The sequence below is a fragment of the Cryptomeria japonica genome, chromosome 7 (assembly GCF_030272615.1).
Source record: "Cryptomeria japonica chromosome 7, Sugi_1.0, whole genome shotgun sequence".
In the NCBI taxonomy this organism is placed as follows: Eukaryota; Viridiplantae; Streptophyta; class Pinopsida; order Cupressales; family Cupressaceae; genus Cryptomeria; species Cryptomeria japonica.
In genome coordinates, this window is record NC_081411.1 from 488,071,757 (window position 1) to 488,097,378 (window position 25,622).

General features: G+C 36.3%; 1 protein-coding gene across 2 annotated transcripts in view; it reads left to right on the forward strand.

The window, feature by feature from the left end:
* LOC131065754 (uncharacterized) overlaps positions 1-25,622 on the forward strand; it is an 84,739-nt gene that overhangs the window by 27,855 nt on the left and 31,262 nt on the right. The window contains exons 6-8 of one of the 2 annotated variants that reach the window (XM_058000384.1): positions 3,889-3,943; positions 4,082-4,483; positions 25,230-25,310. In XM_058000384.1, the coding sequence (XP_057856367.1) occupies positions 3,889-3,943; positions 4,082-4,483; positions 25,230-25,310 (538 nt within the window). The remainder of the gene's footprint in view (positions 1-3,888; positions 3,944-4,081; positions 4,484-25,229; positions 25,311-25,622) is intronic. The other variant, XM_058000385.1, reaches the window with a different exon arrangement.

Genomic DNA, 25,622 nt, shown 5'->3' on the forward strand with positions numbered 1-25,622 from the left:
CTGGGTTCAGTTTCAGGTGACAGCGATGAAATGAGTTCTCCTCCTTATGGTGTTGAAGTTGAATGGGTAATGAAACGGTTTATCCTACAAAGATAAAAAGTTATTAGCTTCACAATAATTCCTTAATTGTGGATCTATGGAGCAAATGTGTGTGGCATTCACTAAGATGGGGTCGTTCTGTAGACCCTACACTGAACAATATGACATGTGGCATGCTAGTAATTTATATAAGTTAGTACTTCATAGGTTAATGAATTTGCTTGTTCTCACCTACAAAGGAAATAAAAATAAAATTAAAAATACAAATTATTAGTTTGACAACAATTCCTGAATCTTGGAATGACTCTAAAATGGCTTCTGCCACTCAATTGACAGGTAACTCTAAAGTTATAGATGGCTTAGTGGCAGAAAAGTGTCTGGATCCAGGTCTGGCATTGTCAGGCTGAGCAGAAGGGACATGAATAATGTGAAAGGTCTATTGTATAATGCACGGTCAGAGGTGGTTCCCTTTTTGGAGGCACCCAAGACATTGGTAGCCCTGATTATGCCCTGTAAAAAGGGTCAGACAGTTTCTGGAGGAGAATCTGCATTAACTATTGAGGAAAGCATTGCCCTACTAAATCAAAGCTTCTTCCTGTAGATAATGCAGGCAAAAATGATGCAGAATGGTTTTATGTAAAGTCTCTGAAATCAAAGCTGTGTAACTAGAGCATTATTCCCTGCATAGCTGAACATTCCATTTTCTCATTGGGAAAGGAAGCCCTTTACGAACAAGAGAAATTCCCTTCCCGCAGTTTAATAGGTAAGCTTTTCTTTTTATGGCCTAGCATTGCCTCTCTGCATGCCTGGATTTCTTCTACATGGAGTGCCAAAATAAAAAAATCAATAGAAATATGCCTATGTGCACAAGACTTCTTTGTGCTGCTCTGTGAATCTCAGGAAGATAGTACTTTTATTCTAACCAACAGCCCACAGTCTCAGATAAGCATGTTTTAATGAATCTCAGGAAGATAGATCTTTTATTATAACAAACAGCCCCTAGTCTAGGGATAAGCTTTTATTAATGGTAAAACCATAGTTTCCAGGTTTCAACCCATTTAACAAAATGGTTTTCTATTATGCCAGTATGGGTTTGTCTGCCTAATCTTCCTTTGCAATTCTGGGTAGATGTCTGTTTTCAGGGTATTCAGGGAGTAGGCAATACTTTAGGCAGATTTATGTCTTTGGATCTGTAAATGGATGGTCTTGCCTATTCTACCTCTGCTTGAATATAGGTAGAATTGGTTATACGGTATACACAGAGTGCTGCCAGGTGAAATTAGGTTGAAAGTGGAAGTAAGTTTTAGATAATGAGAATGTGCCTTCTTGTTCTAGGAAATCTTATGTGCCTTTTTGTTGTAGGAAAGTTTCAGTTAGGGCATCTGACCTCTTGAGTGTAAGGGGCTCTGAAAGGGTTTAATTATATTCATTTGATGGCGAATAGTTGGCCCCCTTTTCCTCCGTAAACTCTTCATTGCTCTCTTCAGAGTCATCAGAAGGTAATCCTTCATCCCAGCTAGCTGCAGATGTAGCAAGTAAGAAGGCAACACAACCCCTCTAGCTGCCTTGTTTTTCTGATGTTCGCTCCTTTCAGGCTAAGGATAATAAGGTTTAAGTAGAGAATGGTAAGGCTGTCAATGTTGTAGGTTTGGAGGAGGTTTAAAAGATAAGCTTTACCCTGATGCAATTGTTCTAAAAGTTAAAAGCATTGAGAAGGAGCATTTATTGACAAAGAGGCCTACTCCCTTTCGCATCCCAAAATTGCATGGCTGGATATCTTAGTCCTGGAGGAGGATGGGGTGTAGTGTGTTGCAGACTCAGTATTGGATTCCATCAATCGGTCTCCATCTACTTCCACCTGAGTCTTTGGATGATGAATTGTAGGACAGAAAATAATGGTCAGGAGTGAAATTGTGAATGACAGAAATGGGCAATAAAGACTGAGAATGTTGGGCATATATGGTTCTGAGATGACAAAGCAAAAAATGAAAATCTTAATGTGTAGTATTTTTCTTAAATATGCATGCTATTCCCTATTTAGTTAGATCATGCTTTTGTAGTCTGTTTTCCAAGGTTGCCAGGGGACTGGTACTAGTATGGGAGACTAGTACTTGTACTGGTATGTCTATTATTGAAAAATAGGAGATGTGGGGTACTTGTAGATGCCATTTTTTTAATATAAAAATTAATTTAATAATTTTTAATTTTATACATAACAAATATGCAAGGAGTATATTGGACCTGCACTTTATCAGAACAGCTTTTGTAATCCTGATCAGAGGTCTCAGAGCAAGTTTCATTATAATTTATACTGTGTTTCTTAGTATGTAGGTGAGAGTTGAATTTAATGAAGAAACTCAGAGGTACTGTGATACTGGCAGTAGCATAGGAATGGGAAATACTCATAAATCTCTTCTTAAGAAGCATAAATTTTTCAGTCCATTACAGTTGCGTATGCAAGCTTTTAAATAAACTGTGTATGGTTTGTTTTGGCACACCATATATTTTTTTCAAATTGGTTTGCATCAAATATGTATATCTCCCGAAAAATGAATGTATTTATGTCTATACCTGTGGCTGTTCGCGTTTTGTAGGGGCTAATTTTTAGGTTTTTGTTTTAAGTCAGGGAGACTTAGGAGACAGCAGCAGGACTTATCCTGCAAGCAGGGACATCTCTGACCGCGTCTCTGGTCCAAGACACGTCCTAGGGGTCAGAGATGCGTCTCTCTGCTACCCTGATGTTTTCTTTTATAGTTGGGTGAGGGCCCCATATATAGAGGCCGCCTTATAATTTATTTTCTAAAAACAAGTCATGAAACCTGGATTTATGGAGTAAATGTTTATACTTTATAGCATTTACTTAGCTGGAGAACAGTATGACATGAGGCATGTTAGTAATTTATATAAGTTGATACATTACAGATTAAAGAGTTTCCTTTTGCAGGCATTTTGTTTTACCAACTGAGAAATAGGACATAATAGTTTTAGCCTCTAAATTTGAAGGTGGACCTCTAATACCGCATGGGCATAATGTTTTAGTTACCTGCCAGGCACAGGTTCGTGTGCCTACCTTAAATGTCAACTGGACATAAGGAAATTGCAAGATCATTACAATGTATATTGAATCCTACCGCAAGAGGTTCCACAATCTGCCTAATTTCAAAACATTGATCTCTACAGGGATTGCAGCACATAGACAAGAAATGTATGCAGGATTGTTCCAGGACTTACCCAGCATGAAATTAAATCATGGAGATTTGAGGAAATCAAGTTGGCCATCATTTGGCTTAATGAGTGAGGAAACCTTCTACAAAGGGAGTGTAGATCATGTTGTATAGCCAAAATATGGAGAAGATATATGTTGTGCATGTGTAATTTTCATAGCTGCTAAATCAAATACAAAACAAAAAGCTGGTGTTTTGTGGTGAGTGTATTAGTCAACAACATAAAAGGGGCATAGTGTAGTTCTTGGATGGGACGATCAATTGTAACAGAAAATGCATCAATCAAAGTCTTTATTGGAATATCCAAAAATTTTCACAAAAAATATATTAGACATAGGATCTCCACAATATAGGTTGCCCTCTAAATTGGAGCTTTTGTCAATCAAAACAATCTATGTATTTGTTAACTGGAAAATATGAATGCCTGCCATTTCTGATATTCACCATCAAGTTTAGTCTTATATGATCTCAAGGAAGAGTTAACAGAGGTGTTAGCAGTAAATTGAAATTGATCAAACCCTATTTTGGGTTCAGCAATACAAATTTATCCTTAACAGATTAAAGTTTATTATTAAAATTTATGAGGTGACCTCATAGTAAAAGTTGCTGCCAATTTCTTTTGTAGGTCTGCTGATGATGCTGACATGTTTCTTGTGAATGACATTCAAGATCCACTCCAGGTTAATATTCTCTTCGGCAAATGGCTAGAAGCTGCTTGTCTATGTGGTTTTTTTCATCTACTTGTTTGAGGTGTTTTCTGGGAAATAATCTATTTGAAAATTTCATAATTCTAATGTTTGGACTAATCTTTCCTGCAGAGAAGTCTATCATCATTGGAACTAACTAGAGCTCTTCCAACTACAAACAGCAAATCCTCATTTCATGTGGAAGGACCATCTTCTGCTGTTGAGAATACAGAAGTTGCGATAGATAGGAATCACCATAATAAACATTCTGGCGGCTCAAAATTATTTGGGGATCATCATGAGCGCTTGCGAGATCCTGCTCGTGACATCTCAATTCATGTATTGGAAAAATTCTCACTGGTTACGAAGTTAGCCCGTGAAACTACTGCTCATCTGTTTGGTGAAAGTCGTTACATGGCGAACATGGATGGTTCAGAAGAAACTTATTCAACTAAGCTTGACGAGCAACATGAAAATACAGAACCTGAGAGTTCGGCAGAAAGTGGAGCATCATGTTCATTGGATGTGTTGCAGGTCATCCTCTTACCTTTTGAACTGTTTGGTGGTGCTTTTGTTCAGTAATTGAATGCTTCTACCTCGTTGGTTAATTGAAAAACTAATTACTAAAATTGCTCGGACATTAATTTGTATATGTTGATTTTTACTTATTTCTGTTCATAAAGTTTCTAATATCGAAATTCAGTCCTTAGGACGACAGTGGGGTGAGGAGTTTTTATTGTGGTGATAGTTTATCAGATGTAGATTGGTTTTTTTCTTCTATAATCTAATTTTACATTTAAGAGAGAAAAATTACTATGAAAATTGTTAAGACATTAAAGTTGGATATTTTGGTTATTACTTATTTCTATCATAAAGTATATTTGTTGAAATTCAAGCCTCAGAACGACAATGGCGTGAGCAATTTTTTTGTGGCTGGCAGTTGATCATAGGTACATTGTTTTTTCATCCATCATCTACTTTTACATTTAAGAGAGGAAAACCAGTTCACTCAGCTTAATGCAATAGAGGTTTACCTCTGACAGTATTATCACTCAGAATTGTGCTGACATTACCTTGACATCGGTGACTGTTTCAGCCTTCAAAATTAAGCAATATTTAGAATGATTTTTTTCTGTTCATGGGATTCTATTAGGGCAATCATAAAGATGGGGAATTTTCTTAACCAGTTTGACTAATTTAAATCTTTTAAAATCTAAATGAGTTCCTCAGTTAATTGAGATAAAAGAAACAGGTACATCTCTATTGTAACAAGCTCTTCTTTTGTAGCTTTTTTGGTTCAAATAAAAGATTTGCTTTGGGTCTACCTGTGGAACTATTGCTCAGATTTGGCTGGCCTTTGTTGGGATATGCTTGTGTCATTTTCTTGAGGCTATCTGAGATAAATCTTGTCTGAATCATTCTGGTTCAACATCGAAGAGTTTTGTGGATCTGTATTGGGGTAATTCTTCTTTGAGTTTAGCTTCTACCTTCCCTACAAATCTGGCTAGGGTTTACTAGTAGAGGTCTTTTGCCTGAGGCTATCTGGTCTGGCATGAGAATATATGTGGGTACTCCTAAAGCGGGCATTTTCCCCAAGTATGCCTAATCCTTGATTGGGGACTAGGACAGTGTTTGCTTGGGGACTGCCTAGGATCAATCTGGCTCACTTGGGTTCTACACAGGTCTTCCTGGGTGTCAAACCATGCCTTATTGTACTTTTCAAGTTGGGAATCGTCTAGGCTATCCTTAGGGTGGTTCTTGCTTGAATGTTTGAGAATTTAGCAGGCTGCATGTTGGTCCAGCTTGGATTCTACTCAAGTCTGCTTGGGTTCTTGCACGACCTGCACAGGGTTTGCTTGGGGACTGCCTAGGATTAACCTGGCCCACTTGGGTTCTACCCGGGTTTGCCTGGGTGTCAAATCATGCCTTATTGTACTTTTCAACTTGGGATCATCTAGGTTATCCTTAGGGTGGTTCTTGCCTGGGACTGCCTAGGGTCAACATGGCCCACTTGGTTCTACCCAGGTCTTCCTGGGTGTCAAATCATGCCTTATTGTACTTTTCAACTTGGGAATTATCTAGGTTAACCTTAGGGTGGTTCTTGCATGACTCTGTGAATTCAGCAGGCTACATCTTGGTCCAGCTTGGGTTCTACTCAAGTCTGCCTAGGCCCAGTTGCAATCAGTTGCAATTTGGCTGAGTTATGCCAGGGTTGGCATGTGGTCTACTGTGGGTTTGCACAGGATCACCTGGGGTTCTGTTTGCATAGTTATCATGTTCAAAAAGTAAATTTTGTTTGAGTGGGAAGAAAGTTTGGGTGTTTCTGGCATGGGTTCACCTGGGATCCTGATTGGTCTGGTTACCATTTTGATAATTTCAGTTCTTTCGGAATGCAAAGAAAGTGCTAGAGTTTGAAAAATTGAACAGGTTGAGTTTGGTTAGGAATATACTAAAATATAAGATAGTATAATTTTCTAAAAGATAAAATTAATAATGCATTAATATAGGGATTAAGTTATATTTTCAAGATTAAATTTTAGTCTTTTATTTGTGAAATAAAATTATGCGCATTTATATTTCTAAAAGTATTCTAATTTTGTTTTATTTTTTTAGAAACTGGTAGCTTAGTAAGTGCCTACATATTGTCTAATTTTAATGTATTGATAAATATTATTTCCTAAATATTGTGAATGCTGTCGAAGAATATAAATGAAATAGAGTAGTTTTTCAATATAATGCATGTTATAGAGCTTTGATACATATTTTTTATTAAACTTGCAATTATATGTAATACTACTAATACTTATTGCTCCTTGGCTGAACTATTTTGTTTGGTAAAAAGTTAAGTTACTTATAGTTTTAGCATAGCAATCAATTCAGTGACTTCATTATTGTTTGGTTGTACTGATTTTTTGATGTTCTTGCTAATCTCCTTTTAGGTTGGTGGAATAAAACCTCTCAATTAATTTTGAATGTGTAAACAAATGAGGTATAACTATTTTTTCCTAGTTGTCCTTGAGAATGTTACATGCTGTCACTGCTTGGTCTTTGTGGGTGAGCAAGAGGATGAGCTTCAGCTCCAGTTTCCTAGCATGATTGATTTCTGCCATTACAGCGTGGCCATGCTCACAATCCCAGTTTTGCTGTAGGCCCTCATAATCATCTCTCTGCGGTTAATATTATTGAGGATGGTTTTTGCCCTAAGGAAAAAGGGCAGTTGGGACTGGACCTGCCATTTCAGCCTTCTTTTGATTACCTGCAATTCCTATGACAGCACCATGCTCCATGCGTGCACTGACCACTTTGATTTCTGCTGTGCCTCTTTAATACCCAACTAAACCAACAAAAATCAAGCAGAAGGCCAATTAGAGCATGTCTTCTTCTTTTTCAATTACGAAACAATGCCTTGTGCAACAATCAAGTAGGCATATGCGCACCTCTTCTTTGACATACCCAATGTGCACAGAGGCAAGGCTTTCACATGCTAGAAAATCCACATGGGAATATCTTAGTTCATCCTCAACTATACTTATGCTTGAGAAGGGGAGTTCCATAGAGTTATTCAAGGTTTGTGTGGCCCAACCAGTGTGCTGGTACTACCAAAATAGTTCTGGAAATGCCATAAAGCTAAAGGCATTCTAAGGAAAATAGTTGGGCGTCAATCCTTAATAAAACTTGGCATGCTCAACCAGAAGCCAATGCTGAAACTTTGCCCATAACATATTTCTTTCTGTTCCTTTTGTAGTTGACTTGAGGGCTTGTATGGCAGGGATTTTAAAGATTACAACTTTGCCAGAGTAGCATCCAACACGTGTGCTCTCATCTTTAGGTTGTGACTCAGATTAGCCTTGCGAAGTTAACTTGTGCACTATTGAACAAGATAAGGACCACACAGGGTTAAGCCATATCCCACCACTGGCTTAATTAAATACATATAATGTCTACGACATGGAGTCCGTGTGTGCTTGCTGAAGTTTTCGTTGTGGCATCCACAGACATGGCTCAGATTTGGTTGTTAAGATTTTCCCAACAGGGCTAAAACCGTAAAACCATGGTTCTATCATGCAGGGGTTGCACTCACTTGGCATTATTGCATGGTTAGTGCACTTGCATAAAAGGGTGGCACAACATAACTTGCTAACTGGAGCTACTGTGCACTCTAAACATAAGTGTTAGCACCCAATCATTGGTGCACGACCTTAGCCATTCATTACTGAGCATGAAAAGATTATCATTCATCACTACAATATTTGATCAATAAAAAATGTACAAGTATGTTTTGAGATGAGTTTGGACTTTTTCTCAATATCCTTGACATATAATATACGGTTAACAGAAGAATGCACTGTTATTCCTTTCTTTCTTGTACAGCTAACCCATGCAGAAAGCTTTGTTTGCTAATCTTCAGTCTATAGAATCCCTTAAGTGTACTCTATCACTCTAAAACACTCTGCGAAGAAAAAATATAAAAGCTCCAAACTAATTCCCTGGCTGTTGCCACAAAATGGTCATGTATATGAGAATACAAATCTCACTACAGGTCCCAATACTTGAGTTACTAGGCTCAATTTACCCTATACGTCCCTAATTTAAACACAAACAACATATTTATAGACATCCAAGCCTTTTGTAAGCTAAAACAATTGCCAAGAAAGAGAAGGAAGCTAATTTTTTTGAAATTTGCAATGCCAAAGGATGCAGTTTTCCATTTAAACTAAATTACCACTTCTGCTAGACCACGGTTGCATTGGCGATTTTGCATTTGCTGCTTGTGCATACCGGAAAATATGCCATAGAGTTAAAAAAAACACATCTTTAACTGCCTTTTGTAAGCTATAACAATTGCCAATGAAGAGAAGGAAGCTAATTTTTTTGAAATTCGCAATGCCAATTTTAAAGTTTGGATCAGATTAGATATGTGAGTAGTTTTAATTTATTTCTAATACTTGGCTCACACTAAACTATATGACAATGAACTCTTGAGTGCAGGTTGCTGCTTATGTGAAGGGAACACAACTTAATTCATAAAGTATTTGCAAGACTGCTAAATGAAGGAGATCGATATCTTATGGCTTGCACTTTCGATTACTGTACTCACCTATTAGAATCGAACTCCATCATAATATATACCTTACGGTATAGGCATGTCGATGAATAGACATGCCTCCACGTACGTGGAGGCATGTCTCTTCATTGAGATGCCTCTTAACATACTGAAAATAATAATCCGATTTGCAAGACAACGATTCTCCTAATCGTTTGTTATCGGTTTAACAATAGACAACGATTCTCTTAATCGGTTGTTATTGGTTAACAATAGTTAACGATTCTCATAATCGTTGGTTATCACTGTTATCTGCAAGTAACGATTCACATAATCGTTTTTGAAAGGAGATCGACTATTGTCGATATACACAGCGATAAATGATATCGAACTATTAATGTGGAGAATCGATTTATATTGATCATTTCATTTGATCAATATAATCGATACTTATATAGATATGGTGCTCATATTCGATTTGGTATAAACAATGTGATCAATCTAAATTATGTATATATAAATATTCATATATATAATAATAATAATAACATTTATTATTATTATTTATATTAATATGTATATATTCATATCAACTATAATCAACATTACTTATACATATGATTTTATGAGACTACTCCGACTGAAGCTATAAATCATCAACACTCCCTCTTAGCTAGGGAGGAGGATCACAAGGTACTCATAGAAGAACTACACATAGTGTTGTAGATATCATTATATGATATCAGGAGCAATGGTCTACAAGTATCAACACTTATGATACTCACCAAAACTCAACATATCCATTATGGTATGTGCACTAGCATCAACCATATGATGCCTACCATAGGGATATAAAAAAAATCATGGCATACTCACAGATATTAAGCACTTAATATCCACCATGACATATCTCAACAATTCAAGATATCAACCTTATGATATACAGTTGAAATTGTTTTAAGAGATATGAACTATCATGACATGTTCACAGATATCAACCATATGATATCTACCATGATAGACTGTAGAGTTATTGTAAAGTCGTCACCTTCCAATAACTACTAGAAGTACAAGTGATTATCATTCATAAGTCGTCACTTCTTAATGATGCACACAGGTGCCCATAAAGTCTGTTAATTTTTAGTAATCAGATAAGCATTAAGAAACAAAAAATCAGAATGCAAGATAGACAAACACAAAATCAACACATGGCACACAAATACCCTGGGAAAACCTCCCTCTTGGAGGTGAAAAACCCAGCAACACTTCCTAATCTTTATTAGCAATAATCTGTAGGTATCTTTACACTCAGAACAACAATATATATGCACAGATGAAACCAAGCTAGGGCACAGCAGTGTGATGAACTTACAAAGGATATAAACACAGTTCGCTGATACTGGAGTGCCTGCTGCCCCTGAGTGGATTCGCTATCTCTTGAACTGGTTCACTGTCCTTGGAATATGTTCACTGTGCCTCTAATGGTGTTCGTTGTGTTGCTAATGATGTTCGCTGAAGTGCAAGGTATATTCGCCAGTGATCGCTGATGTTAGGCTGCGGATAACAAGTTTGTTATGTTCACCAAGCAAAGTCACAAATTCGCTGATGGCAGATCGCATATATGCAGAGATCATTCACTGATTATAATTGTGTTGTAATGCATCAATGTGCCTTTGTTATATACAAGACACAAGTCTTCTTATCTCCCAAGTCGGCCTTGTATCTTGCCGCCAAAAACAATTCAAATACACGTGTTTTACCGCCCAGATTGGGCCTACCCTATTTACAAGTTACATGAGTTTTGGCCCAGCCCAATTACATAAATGATTGCTCAATTACATATTTGTTTTACCACCCAAATTGGGCCTACCCTATGTACAAGTTACAATAAAACAATTTTGGGCCCAGCCCAATGGAGATACATTTGTTCATATTTATTTGCTCATATAATCCGATCTAGCTATTGGTTTTCAACAAAGTCATGTAATGACAAAAAAGAGTTTATATTAAACATCTTTAGAATATATTAGTACAATAATAATGCTGAGACTCAAAACTCAGAATTTACATTTCAATCATACCAAGCTTACCTCTGAAGTGTTTTACCTTTGTTTTGGCGAAAGGCTTGGTGAGAATGTCTGCTTTTTGATCTTCAGCACTAATATACCTCAACTGAATTACCTTTCTCTCCACCATGTCTCTAACATAGTGATAAGGTATTTCAATATGTTTGGATCTGTCATGAAATACTAGGTTTACTGAAAGCTTTATACAACTCTGGTTATCACAGTGGATGATAGTAGGATCTAAGGATTGTCCAAACAATCCTACAAGGAGTTTTCTCAACCATTGTGCTTCGCGTGCTCCCATAGATGCCGCAATGTACTCTACTTCTGTGGAGCTCTGAGCAACTGAAGATTGCTTTCTACTAAACCAGGATATCATAGCTGATCCTAAACTGAAGTAGCACCCTGATGTGCTTTTACAATCCACCACACTTTCAACCCAATCTGTGTTTGTATATCCATATAAGTTTAGATCTACATCTTTATACTTTAAGAGCCATATCCAATTATTCCATGAAGATATCTGAAGATGTGTTTTGCTACAACTGTATGTAACTGCTTCGGTTCAAACATGAACTGGCTGAGTGCATTCACAACATAACAAATATCTGGTCTAGTATTGACCAAATATATCAATGATCCAATCATCTGCCGGTAGAGGGTGGAATCTGCTGATTCAAAACTTGCAATTGCCTCTCTTAACTTGTGTAAGTTTGTTTCCATGGGAGTGGACATAGACTTAGAATCCATCATTCCAAACCTTTTTAGAATGTCAATGGTGTATTTCCCTTGATTTAGGATAATCCCATCAGTCTGCTGCCATACTTCTAAATAGAGAAAATGGTGTAGAAGTCCTAAGTCCTTCATATCAAATTCGGCTGCAAGGTCTTGTTTACATTTGATGATGAGATGCTCTTCGCCTGTTATTAACAAGTCATCAACAAAAAGGATAAGAATTAACATATCTCCATTTATTACCTTGAAGTAAAGATTCGGATCTGCATCATTCTTTGAGAAGCTAAGTCCTTATAGATAGTGATCTATCCTTTCATACCAGGCCCGAGGAGCCTGTTTGAGCCCATATAAGGCTTTCTTCAATTTGCAAACATGAGAATGTTGTCCATGCACTACAAATCCTTCAGGTTGTTCCAGATAGACTTCCTCCTTTATTACACCGTTTAGAAATGCAATTTTTACATCCATTTGATGGATTTTCCATCCTTTTGATGCAGCAATAGCAATCACAGCTCTGACAGAAGTGTATCGGGCAACATGAGCAAATGTCTCTTCATAATTAATTCCCTCTTTCTGAGAGAAACCTCTGGCGACAAACCTTGCTTTGCATTTTTCAATACTTCCATCTGTAGCATGTTTGATTTTGAAAAGCCACTTAGAAGACACTACTGATTTGTTCTTAGGCCTAGGCACAATGTCCCAGACATCATTCTTAAGAATAGACTTATACTCTTCTGTCATGGCTTCTTTCCAGGCTTGATGTTGGAAGGCTTCCTCAATAGTAGAAGGCTCTGAATTTATGATTTCACTCATTAGTGCAATATAGCTGGAGAATCTATTAGGTCTTTTACTTTCCCTGAAAGTTCCTTTTGGAGCTGCGTAATTTTCAGCCTCCTCAATCATCTTCTTGGCCCATATTGGTCTTTTCTTAGTCACATTAGTGTCCCTAGGTTCAACCATATATTCCATAGGTTCAATGTGATTGTTGCCTTCAATTGATTCGTGAGTCTCACTCTGAATCTCGGAGGAGTGATCCTTTTCACTGTATTGAGGGGTTTCATCATCTTTTTCGTTAACATCCTTAGATCTTTTGAATGCAACATCCTCTTCAAATATTACATCCCTGCTTAGTTCAATTTGTTTTTGACCTGGAATATAGACCCTATATGCTTTAGAAGTTTCACTATACCCAACAAAGATTCCCTTTTTCCCAAAGGGTTCTAATTTAGATCTTTTCTCCTTAGGGATGTGAATGTAAACAGGACAGCCAAAAATTCTTAAGTGACCTATGTCGGGTTTGATTCCTGTGAATGCTTCTTCAGGAGTTTTGTTATCAAGAAAGGAATGTGAACATCTGTTTTGGATATACACAGCAGCACTAGAGGCTTCATCCCAGAATGAGGTATGAAGGTTTTGGTCATGCATCATGGCTTTGGCTGCTTCTACTATAGTTCTGTTTTTCCTTTCTGCTGCCCCATTTTGTTGAGGGGTGTAAGGAACAGTGAACTCCCTCTTAATCCCAACGTTATTACAAATATTTTTAAATTTTTTAGAGATTTATTGCCCTCCATTATTTGATCTAAGGGTCTTTATACTTTTACTTGATATATTTTCTACTAAAGCCTTGAATTCCTTAAACTTTTTAAGGACTTCATCAGCCTCTTTACACATTAGAAAATATATCCATGTCTTCCTAGAATAATCATCTACAAAAATAACATAATACAAAAATCCTCCTAAGAAGGGTACTGACATAGGTCCACATAAATCAGAATGAACAATTTTTAATACATTTTTGGATTTACTTTCACTATTATGAAATGTGCCCTTGGTATTTTTCCGTAAGGCACACCCTTTGCAAATTCCTTCATGTTCTTGAGTCAGCTTAGGTATCCCTATCACCATTTTCTCTATAGAGGGTAAAGCACGAAAATGAAGATGCCCTAATCTTCTATGCCATAATTCACAAGTGTTAGAAGATTCATGAATAAGTGCTTGTGAAGGAGAGGTGCAAAGTTTGTACAGGCACCCATGTCGAATTGCAATGGTGTGTGCCTTCTTGATGTTTGAGTTCTTAGGCCAGGCTAAGACTTTTCCATCCATGAAGGTGATTCTATATCCTTTGTCTTCAAGAGCTGATATGGAAATTAGGTTGCGTTTGATGCCTGGCACAAATAGTACTCCTGTTAATTGAAGGGCAATGCCTGATTTTAGTTGAATGGTACAGGTTCCAATCCCATTCACTGGGTAGCTTGAATCATACCCAATTGTGACTTCCTCATCATATTTTTCTATCATAGTGTCTAAGTGCTCTTTGAATCTTGTTATATGCCGAGATGCCCCACTGTCTATTACCCAGGTGTTAAGACTGGTTGATACTTGACTGGATAGAGCTGAGTAGAGTACAAGTCTTTCAGAGTTTGTGTTGGCCTCATTGACTTTAGCAATTGAGGCTTGAGGCTTAGGTTTGTCAGGACACTTTACAACAATGTGACCATATTTATCACATCTAAAGCATTGTACTTTAGATAGGTCCCTCTTCCTTTTGAATGATTGCTTCCTAGTTGAGTCCTTAACTCTCCTCTTCTTGGAGTTATTCCTCTTTCCTCTTTTGTGAGACTGAGAGTTTAGGGCTTGCATCTCTTCATTTTGGGAGTTAATTCCAGTCCTTCTAGTGATCAATCTGGATTCTTCTTGTATACAATCAGTCTTCAACCGATCAAATTTGGGGAGTTTGGATCGAGCACTAATTCCTTGAATAAACGATTCCCAAGAAGTAGGAAGTCCGTTGAGTGCCAACATAGTCAACTCCTTGCTATTGAATGTGTGACCAATTGTACATAATTGGTTTCTTAGCTTCGTTATCCTCATGAAATATGAAGTGATAGTTTCACTTTGGTTCATTTTGATGTGGTGGAGTTGCTGTTTTAGAGCAAGAACCCTGCTAGTGTTATTTATCTCAAACATGTTCTCTAGTGTTGAAAACATTAGATAAGCAGTATCTAATTTTGAGATAATAGGAACAATATGATCTCTTACTCCATCCACCAATAGTTTCATAGCTTTATTATTATTTCTTGTCCATAGGAGTTTTTCATCTTCTTCATCGGGCATGGGTAAGGCCTTTTCCACAAGAGTGTTTAATTCATGTTCCTTCAATGCGAGTATCATTCTAAACTTCCAAGATACAAAATTTGCAGCTCCTTCAAGTCGGTCCTCAGGTCTAACTCCATTCACCATTTTGTCGAATATAGAATTCTAGAACTTTAAATGGAGATTGGTTGTTTCCGTTTTACAAATCTGATCGGATCTTTTCTTCAAACTAGCTCTGATACCATGTTAAAGTTTGGATCAGATTAGATATGTGAGCAGTTTTAATTTATTTCTAATACCTGGTTCACACTAAACCATATGACAATGAACTCTTGAGTGCAGGCTGCTGCTAATGTGAAGGGAACACAACTTAATTCATAAAGTATTTGCAAGACTGCTAAATGAAGGAGATCGATATCTAATGGCTTGCACTTTTTACTGTACTTACCTATTAGAATCAAACTCCATCATAATATATACCTTACGGTATAGGCATGTCAATGAACAGACACGCCTCTACGTATGTGGAGACATGTTGATGAATAGACATGCCTCCACGTACGTGGAGACATGTCTCTTCATTGAGATGCCTCTTAACATACTGAAAATAATAATCCGATTTGCAAGACAACGATTCTCCTAATTGTTTGTTATCGGTTTAACAATAGACAACGATTCTCTTAAGCATTTGTTATCTGTTAACAATAGTTAACGATTCTCATAATCGTTGGTTATCACTGTTATCTGCAAGTAACGATTCACATAATCGTTTTGGAAGGAGATCGACTATTGTCGATATACACAACGATAAATGATATCGAACTATTAATGTGGAGAATCGATTTATATTGATCATTTCATTTGATCAATATAATCAATACTTATATAGATACGGTGCTCATATTCGATTTGGTATAAACAATGTGATTAATATAAATTATGTATATATAAATATTCATATATATAATAATAATAAGAACACTTATTATTATTACATATATTCATATCAACTATAATCAGCATTACTTATACATATAATTTTATGAGACTACTCCGATCGAAGCTATAAATCATCAACAGCCAAAGGATGAAGTTTTCCATTTTAAACTAAATTACCACTTCTGCTAGACCAAGGTTGCATTGGCGATTGTGCATTTGCTGCTTTGTGCATAATGGCAAATATGCCGTAGAGTAAAAAAAGCACGTCTTTAACTGCCTTTTGTAAGCTAAAACAATTGCCAAGGAAGAGAAGGAAGCTAATTATTTGAAATTTGCAATGCCAAAGGATGCTGTTTTCCATTTTAAACTAAATTACTACTTCTGGTGATTTTGCATTTGCCACTTGCGCATACTGGCAAATATGCCATAGAGTAAAAAAAAAAGCACGTCTTTAACTGCCTTCCTGTCAACTGAAGCATGACCAGTGGTGTCCCATTGCACCCTGCACACACTCTAGCATAAAAGAAATTTCTTTTTTCCATAATTGTGCCAAAGAATACAAAAATGACCCATTTTCAGATCAGTTACTAAACATAGAGGTATCACATTTTCACATTTTTGAGAGTAATCCATAAACATTTTATTCATATTTAGTTCAATGGATGCTCATGCACATATACGCCAGAGAATTCAGTCCTTTGAATGTTACAAATAGCTGCACTTTAATCCATGCTGACAATAAAATGCACAAATGGGCTTTCCAAGCCTTACAGTTATGCACAACAATTGCACGCTCCTGAATTGATGCACAAAAGATTCATATAATTAAGAAGCAACATTCAAATACATCTTAACAATGGTGCACTTGAGTGCCAGATATAATTTCACATTCATAGATTGTACAAGCTTAACATATATTCAGGCAATGGTGCACTCCTTTCTGGAGGCGTATACACATTCAAAAAGAATACATGCACTATTTCAAGAGTTACTTCTCATAACAATCACAGATTTTCAGTCATTTTCAAATGCATGCTTTGATTCATAGAGTTCATATCATAAGTGTGCAAACCATGATTTAGTGCTCACATTTCATGCTACAGCACAATATTTCACGCAGTCATTTTCAAGCTACAACATATAAACATGGCACACTTTGGTTTGACTGTGAGTACAAATCTTCCAAATAGATCATAATTATAATCACAACGTTTGCAAGCACTTGCTTTTCTCATGAATCATCATTTGCCAAAATAGATATAATCTCGATGTAGATTAGATTTCTTATGATTTCCGCTTTCTATCCTTGTATTTGTGGAAGGGATATCAGATTAGAAAGTTGTTCACCTCTTGTTCATCTTGACATCATAAAGCACCATAGCTTTCAACCACTGCTCTAATGAACCTTTGAGCTAGTAGGATATCTCATGTTCCACAGAATACACAAGCATCATAGGGATTGTTTACAATTTTAAAACATGTCACACAATCTTTTACAACTAATATATATAACACATATAAGTACAAGGTTCAGTAGACTATACAAATTTACAAGGAAACTATTCACAAGATTTCACAGTAGGAGAGAGATAGAGAGAGTTCCTGGTGCTGCTCCTTTCACCTTACACAGGGCACTCAGAGGTGTACACATGATCTAGCTCTGCCTAGTTGCACAAGGCACATAGGATTGCCCCCTTTGTTCATGTGTGTACTCAGGATTTTACTTTGTTTGACTTGTGCATTGGCACTCAAGACATGCATGATACAGATCTCAAGATATCACATGCAACATCACATTCTTTTCAAATATTCACATATCACATCACAGATATTCAATATCTACTTATTTCTCCAGTGCATCATGGCATTTATTTATACGTATGAAATCTACTTATCACTCCAAAATAGTATCACAATGTTGGCTTTCTGGTAGTAGTATGTTGTTATAGGAACCTTTGAACATGAACTTCTCTCTTAATCCCAAGCCAGACTAGCTTGGTGCATGCACCATTATGGTTTTTATCTAACCTGGGTAATCACATATACACCTCTAATCAAGACAAACACAAAGGCACAATTTACACCAAGCAAGCTACTGCAAACTTGATTCGTACATATAACTACTTTCAACATGAGGATAAACACACAAGTATGGTACGGTACACCATCTCTGATTCAGCTCAATGCTGACACTCCCCAAATACATTTATTTTTTATTAACATATATTCACTTATCACTTTCTTGGTAAGCTTATTTGGGCTTCCCTTTTTTTCTCAGGGCTCATGGTATGATTGCTTCTGCTGACAATTTGTTCTATTGCACCTTGTTCCCACCCTTAATTCTCTGAAACACTTATTTCTAAATGATGCCGCATTAAACACACACATGCAACCTCTGGAATGATATCGTGTTCCTCATTATAATACTGCCATTGTATACTGAGAGTGATACACTCCAAATGCTCTCCAATTCCTGAGATGTTCAAGCCCTCAACAGAACTTACTGGGTTGATTTTTCCTGCATAAAATTGTCCCCAAATATATTCCATTTACAAGTCTAAGTAGATAATCCTTTTTGTAATGTCAAGAAATCTAGGCATCCATCAAATCTGCCATCAAAACTGTGATTAATGAAGACATGGCTAAAGCTGATCGCTTACTCTATTTATGTTTGCAGAGGATTGGATTTCATTCCTCTTGCACTCTTCCTTCATGGATTATGTCAACCACCTACTTTTCTGCATTCTTTCTTTCAAAATCAGATTTTTTCCCTTATCTCTGACATTACTTGCTCCCAATTTGCCATGGCCATAACCCTACCTCTTCCCTTTGTGACACGTGGCCTTTATTATACTCTTGTCACTCCGCTTGTCAACAAGTCGCATCATTTTAATTTATATGATTTTGGGCTTAATATTGCAAAAGTTCTATTTATATTTGAGTGTTATCTAACACCACATGTCTGACCACATACTTCACACACAAGCTCATTTGCAAGGCCACATGGCATAATATTAATCAATAAGACATTAAGAGATATAACATGCTAAATTTTAGTATGCATATATCTATTGAAGATCAAATAACCACATTGACGACACTTAACAAGCAGTGGCTAGGTGCTAAAAATAACAGGTTTCATATTTTTCACACAAGGCTAGTTCCTCTTTATTGTCTAAAATTCTAAAGGGAGACATAGTTTCTGCAGATGAGAGAAGTCCTTTCAATTTCTATTTGATTTAACCTTTTATTTGCACACTTACACACACATTAAATACATCCAAGATAGTATATATAGCCAAAGAACAATAAGATGACATCCATTGCAAATGCAGTACTTTTGCTAATTTGTAACTTGAAAAAAACTCATACAAATTGTCTAACTCTAACCAAATTTTAGCGTAAACAACACAAACAAGAACATTCATGAATATAGTCACAAAGGAACCATGATACAATGTTCACCTTGGAGAAAACTTCAGCAAATGATTCCACTGACATATTGAAAATTTGAAATAATGAGCATAAAATTGAGATTATTAAGCCATGAATACTCAAAGATATGTCACAATATATGTAGAAATACTATATGATTGATTCATTCGAGATAGAATTTACATTCATATATATTGGCTTATAAGTTATTTATTCCCATACAAAACAACCCAAACTATCTAATGGGAAAATAACTCCCTCATAACTACTAACATTATTTAATACTAACAAAAGCTAACACTCTACGTTTATTTATTATTTTCTAAACTAAACTATAGATAATTTCAACATCCACCCATTAATAATGAAAAATTGCATGGACGGAACACAAAAACCCATCTGGAAATCAAATGAAGTGGTTCCATGAAATCTCCTCACTTACCCAAAATACACCAATTTCAAATATATTAGTGGAAGTTCTACCTGTCCAACAATACTAATGAATTAAGACATGCCAACTATTCACAAGTAAACCACTCTTGTGAATTAAGACCTTCATTTATTCACAAAAACATTAGTTTACATGTGAATGAAGACATACTCAACTATCCACAATTCAACACTCCAGTTATGAATTGAGACATGCCCAACTACTGACAAAAACACCAATCCTTTTGTGTATTGTAACATACTCAACTATCCATAGTTACAAATCTCTAAGTCTATGGATCAAAACATACTCAATTATCCATAGATACAACATGCTTCTTGTGGATTGAGACACACTCAACTAACCACATGAATAAAAAACTACTAAGTGCCCCTTGCTCCAAGATGGACAAATGAAGAACCGATGCCTCCCATACAATGTACTATTTTTGAATGAGAAACTAGCTCAAGATGATAAGATTACTACAACCTCTAGCCGCTGAAGCTCCTCTTTGATCTGCATAGTCCTTAATCAAGATATTCCTATTAGGTTAATTTGGCTCTGATTCAAGGTGTTAATCCATACCTCATTAGGAATTCTAGTGCAAATTTTAGTTAAGTCCTAATAGGGGACATTACAGCTTTGAAGTTTTCATAAGCTTTATGTGATGCAAGTATGTAGTAGACTCAGAGAATAATCAATTTTGTTGCTTTTCAATATTTAGTTGTCTATATCATGGCTTCATCTGCATTTGTGGCTTTCTTGTGTTTCCAGCTACAGTGGTATTTTAAAAATAAATAGAACACAATATTTTAATATTCTATTGATTAACAAGATACCAATTACAAAGAGGTTCGTCTTCTTATATAGAGAATGGTGAATGAAACCATGCAAAAGGATAATCATGACATAACTCACTCAATGCTAAAAAATAGCTAACATAGAAAAAACCACTTTCCACTAAGGTGACTTTATTTCAACTGTAAGTCTTATCTTCTAATAACCATTTAATATTATTCTAGTATCCCTACCTTAAGGCTTATTTCACTGAAAACAAAACATGTCAAAATAAAAGCACCTTGACCCTGAATTTGCCATTCTTCTAAATTTTTCCTTTGAAAAAATACCATACACCAAGTAGAACTCCATCAAGCTGCCTTGTGTTGATTTTAACACTTTTAGATTACTGTAAACTCAGAAAATCAGAATTTAATTACTAACTAAATTGATTAGATGAAAGATTTATAGTTTTCCAGAATTAAGCATAACCAAGAAATGAACATATAAGAACAAGACACGGTTACCCTGGGAAAACCTCCTAGGAGGAAAAACCCAGCCAGAAAAGATCCTCAGATCTGATTATGGATTAGATTCATATGAAGATTACAACACTTATCTCAAGTATTTGAAGGTGATTGCACTTAGGGCTGATAATGTCTTTCACAAGACTGCACTTTCACAAGTATCCCTTTACCACTTCCAACAGCAATCAGGTCCAAACCCTAGGTCTGCATTATGAAATCTGCACTTTGTTGGACAGCAGCTTTAGCCCTCAGTTCGCTCTTCACATGGATGAATTTCGCACCTTTAATGGCAGATGTAATTCGCTGATATAACAGATGTGATTCGTTGTAGTACTGTACTGCTCCTTCAAACTCGCATTAGGCAGATGTAGATATTTCGCATGATAATGTATATTGAATGTTTGATTGAGGAGAAGGTAACTTTACTTATATGATGCGGTATCCAAAATTCATGTATGTCGGCTCATACTAAATTATTGACCTTTTAATTTATTGTTTCTTCTTTAACCGAATGCATTAGATAGGGTTGGCCCTATTTTGTTTGGCACGTTAACTTTCATGTGGCATGGAGTAGCGTGGGTTTTTTATGATTTGCCGTGAGGTATAGGGCCCAGCCCTATACGTTGGAGAAGGGGCTGGCCCCTTAGGCGGATTCCAATGTTGCCCAAGGCAATTGGAATCCGCCATCCCTAATTACATGTCAAAATAAAAGCACCTTGACCTTGAATTTGCCATTCTTCTAAATTTTTCCTTTGAAAAAATACCATACACCAAGTAGAACTCCATCAAGCTGCCTTGAACGTTCATAAAGGTGTAGCTCTCGAGCTGAATTCCCATGTTCTTTGATTACCACCTCCCCGAAGTCCTGAATCACAGATCTTGTGGACCATTGGACAAAAATCCATGTTGAGCTACACTCATAGAGCTCCATCAAGTTGTCTCATAACCCTTGTAAAGGTATGACTCCGAAGGCTAACTAAGCAATCATCCATTCTGAGCTTTGTGTACACTAGCTTCCTACCGTGTGGGCTTCATGAATGACTCTGAATCTAACAAGGCAACCATCCATTTTGAGCTTTGTCTACACTAGCTTCCTGCCCATCATTAAAGTGTGGAGTTCTTAAAATATGAGCAATTCATCTTGGCATAGTAATCTTTGCAGACTCTCTTGGAGGATTGGAGTTCAGAATTTTGACCAGCCCAGAGGAGTCTTCATTACAAACACCCTCTTGGAAAGAAGCCCAGGCAGCTTTCATCATATCTTCCTTACACTCGGTGTTCAAATCAAAATAAGCTGCAAGAATACCATCAATCACCCCTTTATCAATTTCAAAGATTGCATTGGCAACGGTGGGCCAATTGTACTCCACCACTAAGTTTTTTTTTTAATTACTAGATTTTTAATTGATATTTTTGTTTTGGTGCTGCTAGAATTTGTTTACTAGTTAGCAAACATTTTATGATTAGCCATTTTTTCTCCAGATATGATCACCTATATATCTTAATTTACTCAAATTTTTATCCTTTTCTAAAATAATTAATTATTTTGTAATTTATTTATTTTTATTGCAAATTGCCCTTTCTTAAAGCTCACTCATTATTTTGTTAGAAACATGGTTGTTGTTGCACCAAAAGATTGATCTATTAATGTTCGTTACAACCGCGAGATTCAAAGATTCCACGGGAGGCGGTTACGACATGTCGTAAACCCGTGCACTACGCTGCACAACACAAGGAGACCAAGGACGCACACCTTGCAACAACAACCCCCTCACCCCCCCCTAACACAAGCGAGGGGTTTGAACCTGTGACCTATGCTTTGATACCATTTGTTAGAAACACGGTTGCCGTTGCACCAAAAGATCGACCTATTAATGCCCATTACAATTGCGAGATTTAATTAATTCACGGGAGGTGGTTAAGCCATGTCGCAAACCTGAGCACAGCGCTGCACAACACAAGGAAACCAAGGGTGCACACCTTGCAACATATTCCTATTTGAAATGTTTTTTCTTTGCAACCTTAATGACACACACAATAATTGTAAATGCCTCAAATTGCATTTAAATTTTAAATATTATTGGCCTCGATGTAAAAACAATTTATGTTTATTTTTAGATATATTATCTCATTAATTGTTTTTTGCCTTATGTTCATTTTCATAAATACAGCATTTATTTCAATTTGGTCTCATCGTTTCTCTTTGCTTGTGCTTCTTGTTGTCTCCTCTCATTTTCTGTGTCTCTCCTCCCTCCCTTTCTTTTTAAGAACCTAGCTCTGCAATCTAATTTGTTCTCTCCTCTTCTTGATGATGGATCATGAAGTGTGATCCGAAACATCAATTCAAAAATTCTATAAAGTTTACTACCAGAAGTTTAAGAATTATAATTTCATGGACTATATAAATATCACGTCTTTAATTTTTCTGCTAGCTTGTTAACATTTTTTGGTTGCATTGGGATAGGGAGTTCATGGGAGAGTTGCACATTAGTTTTGGGGATAGCTTTTAGTTGTTTGTGAAAGCTTTCGTACATAACAGCCTATGGGATGAGGATGATTGATACCAATTTGGAGTACTTTAGTGTGACTCACATATTGGTGGAGTTATTGCCCACATAGGGTTTCTCCACATTATTTCTTGTGTCTCCATGGTTATGGTGCTGATCTTTGTTTTCTTGTATTAATTACAAATTGATATTGTGCAAGTAATAAACGAGTTAATTGCTTCTAATTTACTCTATGTACATTTCCATAAGTTCCATAAGTTGGTGACTAACTTGAGCAATATCCTTTGTCGTTTACACATCAGACATTGGGGGTTTCAAATGTTCCTTGGATTCAGTTAGTCACACACTTATGGTGATAGATCTGTGCTGGTGTCTGCCTCTGCGCATTGCTACCATGAAATGCCTTGTTGTTTAATGTCTTTCTAAATTAAAAGTTTTATTTTTGTTGTTCTTTTTATGATAAGTTTATTAATATATAAGATGTTTCATTAAGGATATCATAATTGATTAATAATTCAGCTAAGTTTGATAAAACCTTGTTGGTGATGTATGATTTTGACACTCAATTTCAATAAAATCACCTCATTCTGGTTTCTATTTTTTATGTTCTCCTTTATATGAGTGTACAATTCCTACATGGTATCAAAGTCCATTCTGCATCTCTGAGGCGATAGCATGTTGTTGAGGTTGAAGTCAATGTTTGGAATTGAGGCATTTGTGGATGGAGGCAAATAGCCAAATACTAATGAGCTGAACAGTAAAAATTATGATCAATAGACTGGATCTCTCTTGAAGATTGCCTACCCCTTTGCTTCAAGATGACCAACATTTAAGTGATTTGAAAGCATCTTGTCCAGAAACATGCCATACATATTGGAAATGCTTGTCAAATCATTTATGGTGATTTATTTATTTATTCAGGTATGATTTCTCCTGACTTAGTAATGGGATGGATGATATGTCTAGACAAAGAGGGAGGGAACTCTGAACAAACAATCTCATTAATTTTTGTGCCAATGAAAAGGCAAGTGAATCCAAATCACATATTGGAAAGTCAGCCTAAAGCCCCTCACAATCTGCTGCCTTGTTGGTGCATAATTCTGCTTTGATTTCTGAATTTATGCAATGCAAGCAATATCATAGTTGATGAAGCTCCAGTTTTATGGTATAATTTAATGTCAATCATATAAAACCAAGAAAATCATAAAGCTACCTCCTGCTAAACTTGACTAGAATGTGTACAGTTGTGGTTGAGGAAATTGTAATGCCCAGCAGTGTGATGGGGAGGGTTTCTTGAGCAATATGATCCTTTTTTGGCATATGAGGGTTTCAAATATCAGTATATTTTGCTTGAGTTTATTGAAGATCTTTACTGTAAAGTATAAAGAGATAAAAATGCGATTAGAAATGTGATATTGTCCAGTCATTAGAAAGAAAAGTTCCATTATATCGAATAATAGTTTGATTCAGTTTTATTTAGCATATTATTGTAGCAGTATTATTATACGTTTTAGTCAAACTTAGATTGTACCTGGAAAACAGGCTGAGTTCAGTGCCTATTACTGTGAATATATATTTCACATATGAAGTTATAACTCAATATTTTTTTCGTTTTTTTTGAATTCAACATTCTTTCTCTTTTTGTATTGGATGCTGAAGCTGTATTAATCTTTATGTCTTTTCCAACGTTAGCATTCTGATACTAGATGACTGAAAATGTCGAACAGTGTACTGATCATAGAAATGGAAAAATTGATGGAGAAGCAGCCACTAGTGTAGGCATCTTTGAGCTTGTGGACGGTTCACAGGTACTTATATGCTGTCTGTTCTCTGTGCTTTAGCTGTTGAAAAGTTCCCACCTGTACAATTTGACTTTGGAACTCTGGGGGTATCTGACTCCATGAAAGAGCACGGGCATGTTCAAACAATTCGGTATTCTCGTAAATGTTCCATTTGATCTCAATTGATCATATAATAATCTGTTAACCATACTGTCCATGTATTTTGTTTTGTGGCATTATCAAGAAAATTATGCTAGTACTAAGTCAACTGGCTAATTTACTTTCTTTCCTGCTGACAATCCACTAGGATTGCTAACTTATAACTATTGCTATAACTTA